Genomic DNA, 14,183 nt, shown 5'->3' on the forward strand with positions numbered 1-14,183 from the left:
CTGATTGACCACCATACAAAAATTCCTCACTTCATGGGCTTATTTTCGTGGACAGATTTTGGGTGGAGTAAAACCTCTCGCCTCGCCTCGTCCTCTCTGAATGACATAAGCAGTACAGTGGTTCTTATGCCGCGTTCAAAACTGGGAACCCCGATTTTAACGCGTTCAAAACAACTGGGAAAAATCAGCATTCGAAAAAACGAGCCTGACTGGGAAAAATCGGTTCGAACGGTCATCCAACTCCGAATTCCAACTCGTGAACTCGGCCCACTTTCTATGGCTCCGACTTTCCTACATGAAAATCACTGACGTCATGATTTGACCTCGTATTTTTTTGAGATCCCAGTTGTGTTGAACCCGAGATAAGAACAGCGCACTATTTAGTCACGCCCTCTGAGCTATGACGACACCCAATAACATCCTTTCTCTTCAGTATTAACGGTAGTAAATAATGACCAAGAACAATTTCCCATGTTAGCGGTTTTATTGTTGTTCTTTAGACCTTTATTAAACACCATGGAACTAAATATATGATTAATTTAACTGCACAGCTTCACATGCTTACCCCATGTAGTCTTTAATTCGCGTTGGAGACAGGACTGATACACGTTATACACTAGCTAGCTGCTAACGTTAGCTAACAATGGCTAACTTTATGGTTTTTCACACTCAAATAGCCTCCATCATGGAGATGCTAGCGAATTCAGCCGTGGCAGATATATGTAAACTCATAGACGACGACTATGCGGTTTTTCGTTTGGAAATAACTCAAAGCCAGAAAGAAAACAGGGCATTGCAGAGGAAACTACATATACTGGAAATGAATGTGGCACGGGAGCGCGCAGAGAAGACAACGCAGGAGCGCGTGCTCGCCAGTCGTCCCAGTAGTGTCCTCGACCGATACAGAGGAATGGCAAGAGGTACATTTTGCAGGGAGCGGTCTCCCCGTTCCCCTGAAATTCCAATAATCACACTCACTTTAAATAATGCGATGCATGGAACATAATCAATGAATAAATAGTATACCAAGAAGTTAAAAGTGATACCTTACATCCTTGTCAATTGTAGACAAGGTTTCCATCCAATTAGCGACAGATTTTCATGCAAATATTCATAAATAGACATAAAGAAAATATGCGCATTTTTCCAACACGATATTGTTTGCATCCAGTTTTTATGAGATTAAAGTCATAGGTCTACCATAAATTACAAATAAAAAACAATAACTTCTGCGATGGAAACATGAAGTGTCAGAACAATTATAGAACAATTATATAAATGCCAACAGATCATTTGTTCGTTTGACATGGTGGGATCTTTTTGTGTCGGTAAAGTTAATTATGCGCAGATATTGATATAATAATATATAATAAAAACATAATATACCATCATATCCAAGTAAACTTGGAGTCACGCAAGGATATGGTGTGGTTCTCCCACTAGAACTCAGGAAACCATGCAGTTTATTAGGCTACAGATGAAATAAATTCACTGGGTGGTGAAAGTGCACGGTGATGAGCTTGATGCTGCTTTACAATAAATATCGAGGGTCTTATTCTGGTGACGTGATGATCGATGCGTGCCTGCTGTTTGACAAATACAAATATTCTCGCACTATATCTGTGTTGGCTAGAGCGCACGTACCAAGACCAGAGTAGGCAAATGTACTATTTAAAGCTAAAGTTTCTGTGACAAAACTATTGGTAGAGTTGAAAATGTGATGTAAACATATTTAACGTTAGATTTCTATTCAGAACATGAAAACTTAAACGTGTGAAAAAGTACATTGTGTGCACTTATTACGCACAGATTTGTATCCACGACAAGATCATTTGGTGGAAACATTCCACCTGTGGGAAAATACGCATTTACTTTTTGCGGACTCCAGAATATTTGCATGAAAATCTTAAACCAATTGGATGGAAATGTAGCTACTGTTATGTGTCCACCAAACGGACTTCTTGCTGATAAAAATCAGTGCGTGATGATATGGTACACACAAAATGTACTTTCATTAAATAGCAAATGTGCCTACTCTTGGTGGGTGCAGCCCAGGGTTTCACAAACTTGGTTCTGGGGCCCTGTGGGTGCATGTTTAGTTTTTTTTGCCCTAGCGCTAAACAGCTGATTCAAATAGTCAAAGCTTGATGATGAGTTGGGTATTTAAATCAGCTGTGTAGTGCTAGGGGGGCACCACTGGGGCACTCTGTTTACAACGTTGACATCAGCAAAGCGCTCGCCAGCAGGACATCATACATTCTGTCAGTCATCTGCCCAGTTGAACTGGGATTCATCCTTGAGGAGCACACTTCTACAGCGTGCAGGTGTGCATTTGCCCACTGACGTCTGTTACAATGCCTAATTGCAGTCAGGTCAAGACCCTGGTGAGGACGACGAGCACGCGTATGAGCTTCCCTGAGATGGTTTCTAACAGTTTGTGCAGAAACCATCCCGCAGGTGAAGAAGCCGGATGTGCAGGTCCTGTGCTGGCGTGGTTACACATGGTCTTCGGTTGTGAGGTCGGTTGGACATACTTCCAAATTCTCTAAAATGTCGTTGGAGGACAGCTTATGGTAGAGAAATTAACATTAAATTCTCTGGTGGACATTCCTGCAGTAAGCATACAAATTGCACACTGCCTGAAAACTTGAGACATCTGTGGCATTGTGTTGTGACAAAACTGCATATTTTAGTGGCCTTTTAATGTCCCCAGCATTAGGTGCACCTGTGTAATGGTCATGCTGTTTAATCAGCTTCTTGATATGCCACACCTGTCAGTTGCATGGATTATCTTGGCAAAGGAGAAATGCTCACTAACAGGGATGTAAATAAATGTGTGCAAAAATTGAGAAATAAGCTTTTTTTGCATATGGAACATTTCTTGGATCCTTTATTTCAGCTTTTTTAACATGGGAGCAACACTTTACATGTTGCATTTGTTTTTGTTTAATACAGTATGATCTGTTACATTTACATAAGACAGATGGTTACTTAAGGCAAAAACAAAAGTAGGGTGGGTGTATAATGCAAACGTCTTGCAACGTAAAGGTTGCAAGTACGAATATCACCACAGACAATTTTAGCTAATCAACACATTTGAGAGAAATACTTTTTTTGTGCATATGAAGCATTTCTGGGATTTTTTTTGTCAGCCCATGAAACATGGGACCAACTCTTTACATGTTGCATTTATATTTTTGGTGAGTGTACCAAAACCAGATACTTTTAGACTTTTACTCAAGTATTTCACTGGGTGACTTTTACTTGAGTCATTTTCTATTAAGTAATCTTTACTTTTACTCAAGTATAACAATTGAGTACTTTCTCCACCACTGCTAGCATAATACATTTTACTAGCTAGGTTTCCATCCAATTGGCGACCGTTTTTCATGCGACTATTACAAAATTTGACTCGTGGATAAGAATCAGTGCGTGATGATTTAGTGCGCACACAATTTACTTTCTAGTTTAAATTTTTATGAACCGAATAAAAGGTTAATGTGTTTCCATCACATTTTCAACTCCACGGGTAGTTTTGTCACAACTGTTGCGTTAAATAGCAAATGTACCTACTCTGGTCTTGGTACGTGTGCTCTATCCAACAGCTCTCAGATACATTGAGGGTAGGCTGGTCTACATAATGAGATTATTATGGATAAAAGCGGGAATAATTTTATTTGTCAAACGGCAGTCCAGCATCGATCATCATGTCACCAGAATAAGACCCTCGATATTTATTGGAAATGAGCATCAAGATCACCGTCCACTTTCACCACCCTATGAAGTTCATCATCATTTATTTCATCTGTAGCCTAATAAACTGCATGGTTTCCCGAGTCATAGTGGGAGGGCCACACACCATATAATCACGTGATTGGTTATATCAATATTTCCCCCACCATTTCTTGCATAATTAATTTTACCAACACACAAAGATCCCACCATGTCGAGCAAACAAATGATCTATCAGCATTTTAAAAATTGTACAGAAACTTCCTGTTTTCATCACAGCTGTCGTGATTTCTTTTTATATGGGATGACAGGGATCATCAACTAGATTCAGCCACAGACCTATTTTTTTCATTGAGTAGGTGGTCAGGGGACCAAAAAATAATTACAAATAATTTGTAGACTGCAAGAAGCACAAACAGATATAATGTTAGACTAAAACATAATCATTTTAAACCTGGCTTACGTATACGATCGCCTGTCTTTCTATTCTTCATGGGAATACATGGGAACAGATTTCTTAAATTAAAATGAATTGGAACTGATTTCCTTGTGTTTTTAGTCTTATGTCCAACAATGGAAAAAATAGAAACATTTTGCTCAGAAAACTTTAAGGGCCACAAAACCAAAGCCAAATTTGGCCCACTAGCCACCAGTTGTGGAACCTTGCAGTATGACTTTACTTGTATGAAAACTGTGGATGGAAACGTGGTTAATGTCGATAGTGTACAATATAGAGTTGAGCATTGACAGTACCTAACTTAACCACCCCTTTTCCCCCCAATCACTCTCTTAGGTGAAGGACATCTCACAGGAGGCCACAGGACCTTTGCAAAGCCAGCAGGACAAAATACGTGGAGAGATGATCAACCCATAACAATAGATGAGGGGAGTGGAACCTCAACCCAGCATGTTATCGTGATAGAGGTTAGTGTCATAGTGTAACATAAAAAAATTACAGTACTTAATGTGTCAAATTTATTTCAGTCTCCCCTCAGCTATTCATTAGCTTACATGTACATCCTAAGTTATCATCCATAGGGGAGCTTGTAAGACTTCCATACGACATTGTTATCCAATTCTATTTATGTACCGGAATAACCCTCTTTCTTCTTGTGTCAGTCTGCAGGGGCTGCAGGTCCTGTGGTTCTGCAGGAGAGGCCGGAAGGAGAGGAGGACCCAAGACACAGAAGAGACGTCCAGACTGGAGAGGCTGGAGCGCCCCCTGAAGCCATGGAGGACCTAATCTCCGCCGCACCCCTGCCCAGGACCCAACACAGCATCACAGAGGTCAGTGGGAACGCCGAACGCTGTCCTCAAGTCAGAGACAGAATTTAATTGTAACACAAAGGATCTTGCACACTGAGAGACTGGGTCTGGGGAGACTGGGCTGTCCTCCTGCTCCCAGCTCAGAGTATTTACCGGTATTTCACCAGAGCCAAAGGGCAGTTTATTATTTTGGTGATGGTGACGCGTTAGACACTGGCATTGATGATCTGTCTTGTTCTTTCACTGCAGAGACAGAAAGGTAAGAACTGTGGGATTAAGATCAAGGTGTCAGAAACAATAGACTACTACAGAGTCCAAGATACAGCAGACCACAAAAACTGAAATTTACACCAATTACTGCTGCCCCCCCCCCAAAAAAAGAAAATGTAATTTTTTTAATCGGTTCTTTTACCTAATTAATGCTGGTGCACTAAACATTCACAAATTCCCATTGGAACACAGCCATTTTGAAAGTGAATGGCTTGCGCAAAATGTAATACCTTAATTTCTCGTCTTACAAGAATGATATACAGTGCATTCGGAAAATATTCAGACCCCTTAACTTTTTCTACATTTTGTTACGTTACAGCCTTTTTATAAAATGTATTAAATAGTTTTTTCCCCTTCATCAATCTACACACAATACCCCATAATGACAAAACAAAAACAGGTTATTAGAAATGTTTGCAAAAAATAAACAAATCATTGAAATTGATATCACATTTACATAAGTATTCAGGCTCTTTACTCAGTACTTTGCTGAAGCACCTTTGGTAGTGATTTCAGCCTCGAGTCTTCTTGGGTTTGACGCTACAAGCTTGGCACACATGTATTTGGGGAGTTTCTCCCATTCTTCTCTGCAGATCCTCTCAAGCTCTGTCAGGTTGGATGGGGAACGTCTTTCTAGAAATGTTAGATCGGGTTCAAGTCCGGGCTTTGGCTTGGCCGCTCTCTATACTTTGCTCAGTTCATCTTTTCCTCAATCCTGACTAGTCTCCCAGTCTCTGCCACTGAAAAATATCCCCACAGCATGATGTTGCCACCACCAGGCTTCACCATAGGGATGGTGCCTCCAGACATGACGATTTGCATTCAGGCCAAATAATTGAATTTTTTTTTTTATCAGACCAGAGTATCTTGTTTCTCATGGTCTGAAAATCCTTTAGGTGCCTTTTGGAACACTCCAAGCGTGCTGTCATGTGCCTTTTTACTGAGGAGTGGCTTCCGATCTGATCTGTGCTTCAACACAATCCTGTCTCGGAGCTCTACAGACAATTCCTTTGACCTCATGGCTTGGTTTTTGCTCTGACATGCACTGTCAACTGTGGGACCTTATATAGACAGGTGTGTGCCTTTCCAAATCATGTCCAATCAATTGAATTTACCACAGGTGGACTCCAATCAAGTTGTAGAAACATCAAAGATGATCAAGGGAAACACGATGCACCTGAGCTCAATTTCGAGTCTCTTAGCAAAGGGTCTGAATACTTATGTAAACGATGAGCAAGATAAACGGAGCATGTGGAGGATGCATACAAGGTAATGTAGATGGTGAAGGAAATGCATTGCTTTACAATGACCATCAGGGTGTACCCTTTCCACTCATATTAAATGTTTACACTTTTGGTAACTTGAGCTACACTGCATACTCAATTAATATGTCCATAGCCCATGATTTATGGACTTTATGGGGGGAGATTCTTATACTATTGCCAGCAGTAAGATTTGAGTTAGATTTCAAAACAGACAGGGCCTGTAGCTTTCAAATGATATGTCACTTTCTATTTTCAGATAAAAATACATGTTTGACCCCCACACTCACCGGGCCCTGTACAGGCCCCAAAACAATCGCTCAGAGTTTAACAGGTTTAAAATGAATCACTAATAACATTAAATAAATAAAAATCTTCAGAAATGACTTGGTGAAAGCAACAATATAACTATGGCTTTAAAATGATGGTGAAAACTTGAAGAAGTGTTGGGGTTAAGTGGGTTAAAATCTTCCAAGAAGTCTTTATTCATATTAAACATCTGATTTATAGAATTTTGCATGTGGTCTAATGTGGTCTACTGAAGGGCACTTAATTTAATGTAACGAACCCATGTGGTCTATTTTAAAAGCCACTTAAAATGTAATATTTGTGCACAATTTCTACTTAAAAGGGATGCCAAAGGCACTCATTTCATAGAATGACCCTTATCAACAATAAACATTTAGTAAATACACCTACACATACCCACACACTAACAAACACATACTGTACATGTCAAAATAATTTAGTCAGGTTTGTCTGATGATGACTGTTGACTTATCATAGCTGACTTGTTTTTGCCCACAACATCATATTTATGTCCACCATGATGGGTTTAACAACAATGAAGTCATAATGGAACTATAGTATAGGATTCAAACTGAGTGGGGATGGGTAAACACTCCATGTTTTAAGGGCCTTCCGGGTGGCACAGTGGTCTACCTGTGTCACTAGAGATTCTGGGTTCGATTCCAGGCTCTGTCGCAGCCGGCCGCGACCAGGAGACCCATGGGGCGGCGCACAGTTGGCCCAGCGCCGTCTGTGTTAGGGGAGGATTTGGCCGGCAGGGATGTCCTTGTCCCATCGTGCACTAGCGACTCCTGTGGCGGGCCGGGCGCAGTGCACACTGACACGGACGACAGTGTGGTGAAGAAGGCGCAACAGCGCTACTTTAACCTCAGGAGTCGAAGAAATTTGGCTTGTCACCCAAAACCCAGATACACAATCGAGAGCATCCTGTCGGGTATCACAGCCTGGTACGGCAACTGCACCGCTATCATCCAGAAGGCGAGGTCAGTACAGGTGTATCAAAGCTGGGACCGAGAGATTGAAAAACAGCTTCTAACTCAAGGCCGTGAGACTGCTAAACATCGATCACTAACTCAGAGAGGCTGCTGCCTACATTGAGAACCTATCACTGGACACTTGAATAAATGGATCACTAGTCACATTAAACAATGGCACTTTATTAAATTATGCCAGTTTAATATTGATTACATATATTATATTACTCATGTCACATGAATATTCTGTATTTTATACCATCTACTGCATCTTGCCTATGCCGCTCGGCCATCGCTCATCCATATACTTATATATTCTCATTCACCCCTTTAGATTTGTGTGTATTAGATACTTGTTGGGGAATTGTTAGATTACTTGTTAGATATTACTGCACTGTCGAAACTAGAAGCACAAGCATTTCGCTACACTCGCATTAACGTCTGCTAAAATCTGATTTGATTTGAGGTGTACTGTGTTTCCTCCGACACATTGGTGCGGCTGGCTTCCGGGTTAAGTGGGCATTGTGTCAAGAAGCAGTGCGGCTTGATTGGGTTGTGTTTCAGAGGACGCACGGCTCTCGACCTTCGCCTCTACCGAGTCCGTACGTGAGTTGCAGCGATGAGACAAGACTGTAACTACCAATTGGATACCACAAAATTGGAGAGAAAAAAGGGATAAAATAAAATATTTTTAAAGTGTGTTTTATTATCTATGTGTATGTATGTACCTGAGGGAGTGTATGCCTGTGTAATCTGTTCCAGGAGGAGGAGGGTCCAGAGTTGCTGTTGGTGAAGGAGGAGAGGTGTGAGGAGGGTCTGGGGAATGCTGATGGGACCATGGTCATGGAGGACAACCAGACTACACCTCCTCCTGAACCCACAGAGGAACCAGCTGAGCAGCACAGGACCACACACAGTCTCACTGAGGTGAGCCAACTGTAAACTGCTGTCTGTATGGTATTAGGTCAGGATCTGTATCCACAAAGCCTCTCAGAGGAGTGCTGATCTAGGATCAGTTTAGCCTTTTAGATCATAATGAATAAGACTATGTAGACCAGTGGCGGTCAGTGCCGTTCCCCCCCCTGTTTCGCTTGCTTTCGTTTAAGAAACGTTTTTCAACAGAAATCTGTGAAATGAATACACCCTGATGACGCGTAAACACAGTTCACTTTCAAACTCTCCTCCTCTCACCTTTTGTTTTAGTTTGTGGACTTCAATTCACAACACATCACCTGTATGTGACCAGACAAAGAAAACTTTCCAAACCATGTCATAACCGCTACACACAGCCTACATCGTTGTCCCCATGTTAGCTAAAGTAACATCCTAGTCAACATAGCTAATAGAACTAATGCGTTAGTAAACACGCTACAATCATGCAGTAACATTAGTGTATAGTCAGTAAGCAGTTTAGCAGTTACACCAGAAACCCCGGTGGCAATGGATTAATAAATCCAAAAGCTTACCTAGACTTTGAAAAGTTCCAGTGTTGTGTTAGATAGTCATAGCCAGCTAGCTAACATAGTATCCCTCTGTTTGAGCCGGGTGTTTGTTGGCTAAAATAGCCAGCTGCATTTGCTAAGTAAGTGAAACTAAAAGTGAAAACAATGACTCTCTCTCTTGCTTCTCCTTAATTTTTGAAGAAATGAATTTGTCGAAAATCATTACACTATTGTCTTTCGCTCTCTTTGAGTCAACTACTCACCACAGTTTATGCACTGCAGTGCTAGCTATCAGTAGACAGGTGGGGACCTGATCCTCGATCAGCACTTCTACTCTGAGACTCTTTGTGGATACTGCCCCTGGTCTTGATCAATTCTGTCTTAAGTGTGGGACCATGTCTTTCAATTATCAAACCATTAGAGTGTTAAGTAATCAAATCATCTAACATGTTTTCACAGTAGTCATAGCAATCCCTCATTGCCCAATCAGAAGATGCTCCATAACAGGGTGCTCATATCAGATTTCTTAATCCAACATCCTCTCACTCTGTATCTCTTACAGTCAGTAGACATGGAGGATGGGAAGCCTGATCTGCTGCTAGTCAAAGAGGAGACAATAGAAGACGGACCAGAGAGCATTGACCTGCTGAGTGGACTAAAGATGGGGGAGCAAGGTAAGGGAGAAATACATATAGCCTACATACAGTAATAGATCTTCCTGGATATCATTTATTTCTTAATTTAAAATGAAATCAATACAACTTATGTTTACATTTAAAAAATAATGTATGAACTTGACCAGGTAATTTCCCCAAAAAATGTAGAACTCTATATGTAGAATTCTCTCTGCCATGTTTGTAAAGTATTTTGTAACCTCTTCCTGCAGGTGGTTGGCTGGGGGCTAACAGAGGAGACTGGGCGGCCATCTTGGATTCCCAGACTGGTGCAGCCAAGGGCCCAGAGGATGACATCACTGAGCAGGACAGGACCAGAGGCAACATAGTGGAGGTCAGTGGATGGGACAGCGTCCTCAACTCTGGACTGGGGAACAACACTGTTAACCACAACTAGAAACATACAGTCGAACACAAAAGAAGAACTGAACTTAGTCTACATGATAACAGACTTGCTGAGAGCAGGGCAAGGTGTAGATTTCGACCGCAGGGACGGGGAGGTGCCAGTATGCCGAGGGAGAGAACAGACACAGACTCAGCTAGCGATGCTCCGTCCTGCTCCTATAGTTGTGATTCAGAGAGACTGATGATGCCTCAGGTTAACCCCCTAACATATGCTGCCTTCAGCCTGCCTTCTATGGGATCTATCAACTGGAACATGGACCCTGCGACAACACAGTCACTTCCTGACTTTCATCCTCCTCACACTCATAATAAACCAGACCTCAGACAATGCTCGTGCATTGTCTGTGTTTCATCTACTCTGCCATTGTTTTAGATGTATTAGGGAACTGGTTAAGGTCAACTGAGGAAAGAATGAGTATGATAAGGCAGAGTAGATGATATGGTGATGGTTGGTGTGATGATGTAAAAATGCTTCACTGACGAAAATTGAGAACCTTGTCCTGTTGTTTGATGCAGGTGTTTTAATTAGGAAATTATAGTGCTTTAATTCATGTCTACTTGACATGAAGATGTGTGTAATGCAATGGTACCAGATTTACACAAAAGGTAAACCATAATGTTACCATAATGAGTTATTCTACTTGTCACGTGTCGTTTTGTGCAATAAAACTACTGTACTTCACGTTATGTGAGTGTATGAACATTTTGTTAAAATTAAATACAACATTGACTCTGTGCTGACTGACTTGGTTATTTTTGTATGTATCATTGCAGGGACTGAGTTTCCCTTATGTCAGTCGAACCAAAACATTATACTTAATTCTTGAATCAACACACAGGGACAATTTTCATAATAAACTCCAATGGCTCCATATTGTTAGGTACTTAAATCACAGTGTTAGAGATGGGCTTGACTGTGGTTAACATTTTATAATATTGTGTACAGCAAAAATGTTCGTATATGAAACTTTATGCTTTTCTCTTCAATTTTTTCTTACAGCCTGTAGTCCATGAGGACCGGCTGTTATCCGGTGTTGCTGGTGGGAGAGACTGGACCTCTGAAGCAGCTGGTCACAAACCCTGGCCCCTGATCAGGACCCTGGATCAGGAGCCGTCGCACCATGAGCCGTCACGCTTCCTTCCCAAGTCGGAACCAGGACCGAACCACGAGGGACAGAGACTCCACCACACAGAACAGAACCAGTGGACAGGTGGACTGAACAAGCTCAGCCCTGGTGGTCATCAGAGAGACAGAGGCTCCAGTCAGGGATCCAGTCTGCAGCCCAGACCCTTCTCTTCACAGTCTCAGTGCAGGGGTGAAGCAGGGCCTGGGGGTGATAGAGATAGACCCTCCTGTTCCTATGATACAAACACCATAGTATCCATGATGAACAGAACAGGTCACCCTGGGCTTCAGCCTTCATGGAGAGTGGTGGGAGACCCCCCTGGTGGTAGTCTTTCAGGAAGTATGTTTCTCCTTCAGAATCTCATCTAATGCCCGGTGAATGGGTTCATAGAAGACCTGGACCTGGGTCTAGCCTTCCTCAGTTACCTCATGGTTACCCCACCAGTACAGACAAGGTCAGGATGGGCATTCACCACAAGAGGTACTTAGCCTATAACACAACACACAATCCCAACAACACCCAAACAATGACTAGAGGTCAAGGAGGGAGCTCAAAGACTAACCACCTGAGGGTGGTGACTCCTGCTTCTACCTCCTCTGACGTCATTGGGTCACAACATGGGAAGTCGAGCATTAAGACGGACTCCGACAAGCCGTATGCCTGCCCCACGTGTGGGAAGCGCTTCACTGAGGCGACTTATGTGAAGAGGCACCAGACCGTTCACACCAAGGAGAGGCCCTTCAAGTGCAAACTATGTTACAAGAGCTTCTCCTTCCTGAGTAACCTTATCAGACATCGGAGTATTCACAACGGGGAGAAATCGTAGCAGTGGGGCTTGAGATGTACACAGGGGATATCTGGGAACCATTCTTTAGCTGACATATTATAGTTATCATGTGAAGTGATCTGGGATAAGAGGGTTTTTTGGTGATGACTGAATCCCTCAGTTGAGCATCTGGCTGGGCTCACATTCTCAGATGATAGACTTGTAGTTTGGTGTGCTGGCATAGCCAAAATACTGTCATAGAAGTGTAACTATAATCCCCCTATGAATTTATCTTTGTCTATGTTCTATTCATAACAAACATAATGTCCTTCTTTATAACACCCACTCCCCCAAAACATTTGACATAATCAGGTGGTACCTGTTCCTTTATGTACTATAAATAGGTGATCAAATCTGTTAATAAATCAAAATTAATGTTGTCCTTTTGATATGTTGACTTTTTGTTTTCTTGTTTATCATTTACGATTAAAGTGGTCTTAGTTTCATTGGCTTCCTTTGAAGTTAGAACCTATAGGTTTCCGTCCTTTCCACAGATTTGGGATCTAGTTAGCCATTATTTTTTAGGTAATTTAGGGACATTTTTCTAAAGTCTTCTCTGAGCTTGAAAGATCGCGATCATGAATAGAAAGTCTGATGTGTAATGTAATAGGCAGAACCATATTTCAAAGAACAGCATGGGAGGTGTGATGACGCGAAAGCTTAAGAATGGTGTTAAGTTCAGACCATCTCCGGAGTACACAATCTTGTCTTTAGGTCTTCTTGCTCTCTTGAGGATCTCAAAATGGAATCGGTGGGCAGTGGCGATGTAGATCAGGATGAAGTGGGCCTACCTGCGGTGACAGGTGTGGTAGAGACTTCCAATATTTGCCCTGTGAATCCTACCGGAAAAGATTTTGGACCAGTGGGAGTGAGATTTTTGGAAAGAGTGGATTCCTGCTTTTTGTCCGACCCATACATTGTGTCAAGCTGGGTAAAGGACAAACTGGAACAGTTACATCTGTGAAAGTTTCAAGAAGTGGAATTGTTTAGATTTGTTTATGCATCCTCTGCCCAGAGGAAGCGGGTGCTTCGCTGCTCCGGGGCCCAACCTGTGCCATGCTTTCCTCTCCGGAACAGGGCACCGCTCAAAGGGGTGATCAGTGGGGTAGTGTTGAGTGTAGAGGTGGATCAAATGAAAAATAATATTCCTGGTGTTTGTGACGCCTGCCGTTTGGTGAGACGTACTGTAGACCCGGTGGCAATGGTGAGACTGAGAATACCCTGTCTGTCTTGTTGAGCTTTGACACAGAGTTCCTACCTGATAAGGTCAGGTTAGATTTGCTATTCTGTGAGGGCCTATGTTCCGAGCCCGCTACGGTGCTTTAGGTGCTAAAGATTCAGACATGTTGCAGCTAGGTGTAGAAGGGAGATCCCACAATGTGAGAAATGTGTAGGAGGGAATAGTCAAAGGGAGTGTACAGTTGTGATAGAGAAAGCATTGTTTGTCAACTGTGCCCATGCAGCTGGGGATCCGAAGTGCCCTCAGAGACAAATTGAGATTGCCAGAGTTCGATTAGGGAGGAACATTTCCTATGCTGAGGCAGGGAAGAGAGTAGAGGGTGAGTGATTCGACTGGGAGCCCCCTAGTGAGTAGGCCTGAAGAGAGAGATCCAGAGAAAATTAGATTTTGTCAGGTTGGATTTATTGCTTTTATAGCCATGGTGATCAACCGCACTGCACTGATGGAGCAGAAATCACAGAAGATAGATGTGGTAGTAGCAGAAATTTTGGGATGTGAGAGATTTTTAGTGCAGAAAATGTCCAGGGAGTTTTGAGAGAAGGGGTACCATCCTCCAATGCTGATGGCGTGATGTAGGATCTCTTAGGGCCAAAGTAGTGGGATGGGGTGGTGGGGTTTTGGGGATAGTGTATAGGTGCAGGGTTAAATGGTGGTGT

The 14,183-nt window shown here is 42.3% G+C and overlaps 1 protein-coding gene and 1 long non-coding RNA gene across 2 annotated transcripts; one reads left to right on the forward strand and one right to left on the reverse strand.

Annotated features, from left to right (window-relative positions):
* The first annotated feature begins 403 nt into the window (after window positions 1-403).
* Window positions 404-12,667, forward strand: LOC115137411 (uncharacterized). Its single transcript, XM_029673730.2, has 7 exons — window positions 404-920; window positions 4,526-4,656; window positions 4,852-5,019; window positions 8,576-8,740; window positions 9,818-9,929; window positions 10,142-10,263; window positions 11,335-12,667. The coding sequence occupies exons 1-7, from the start codon at window positions 644-646 to the stop codon at window positions 11,827-11,829; spliced, it is 1,470 nt and encodes a 489-aa protein (XP_029529590.2). The 5' UTR covers window positions 404-643; the 3' UTR covers window positions 11,830-12,667.
* On the reverse strand, window positions 3,781-9,426 carry LOC135574038 (uncharacterized). Its single transcript, XR_010465147.1, has 2 exons — window positions 9,280-9,426; window positions 3,781-5,241 (listed from the first exon to the last, which is right to left on the reverse strand). It is a non-coding gene; the product is annotated as an uncharacterized LOC135574038 (long non-coding RNA).
* Window positions 12,668-14,183: the final 1,516 nt, after the last annotated feature.

The sequence above is a fragment of the Oncorhynchus nerka genome, linkage group LG11 (assembly GCF_034236695.1).
Source record: "Oncorhynchus nerka isolate Pitt River linkage group LG11, Oner_Uvic_2.0, whole genome shotgun sequence".
NCBI classification, from domain to species: domain Eukaryota; kingdom Metazoa; phylum Chordata; class Actinopteri; order Salmoniformes; family Salmonidae; genus Oncorhynchus; species Oncorhynchus nerka.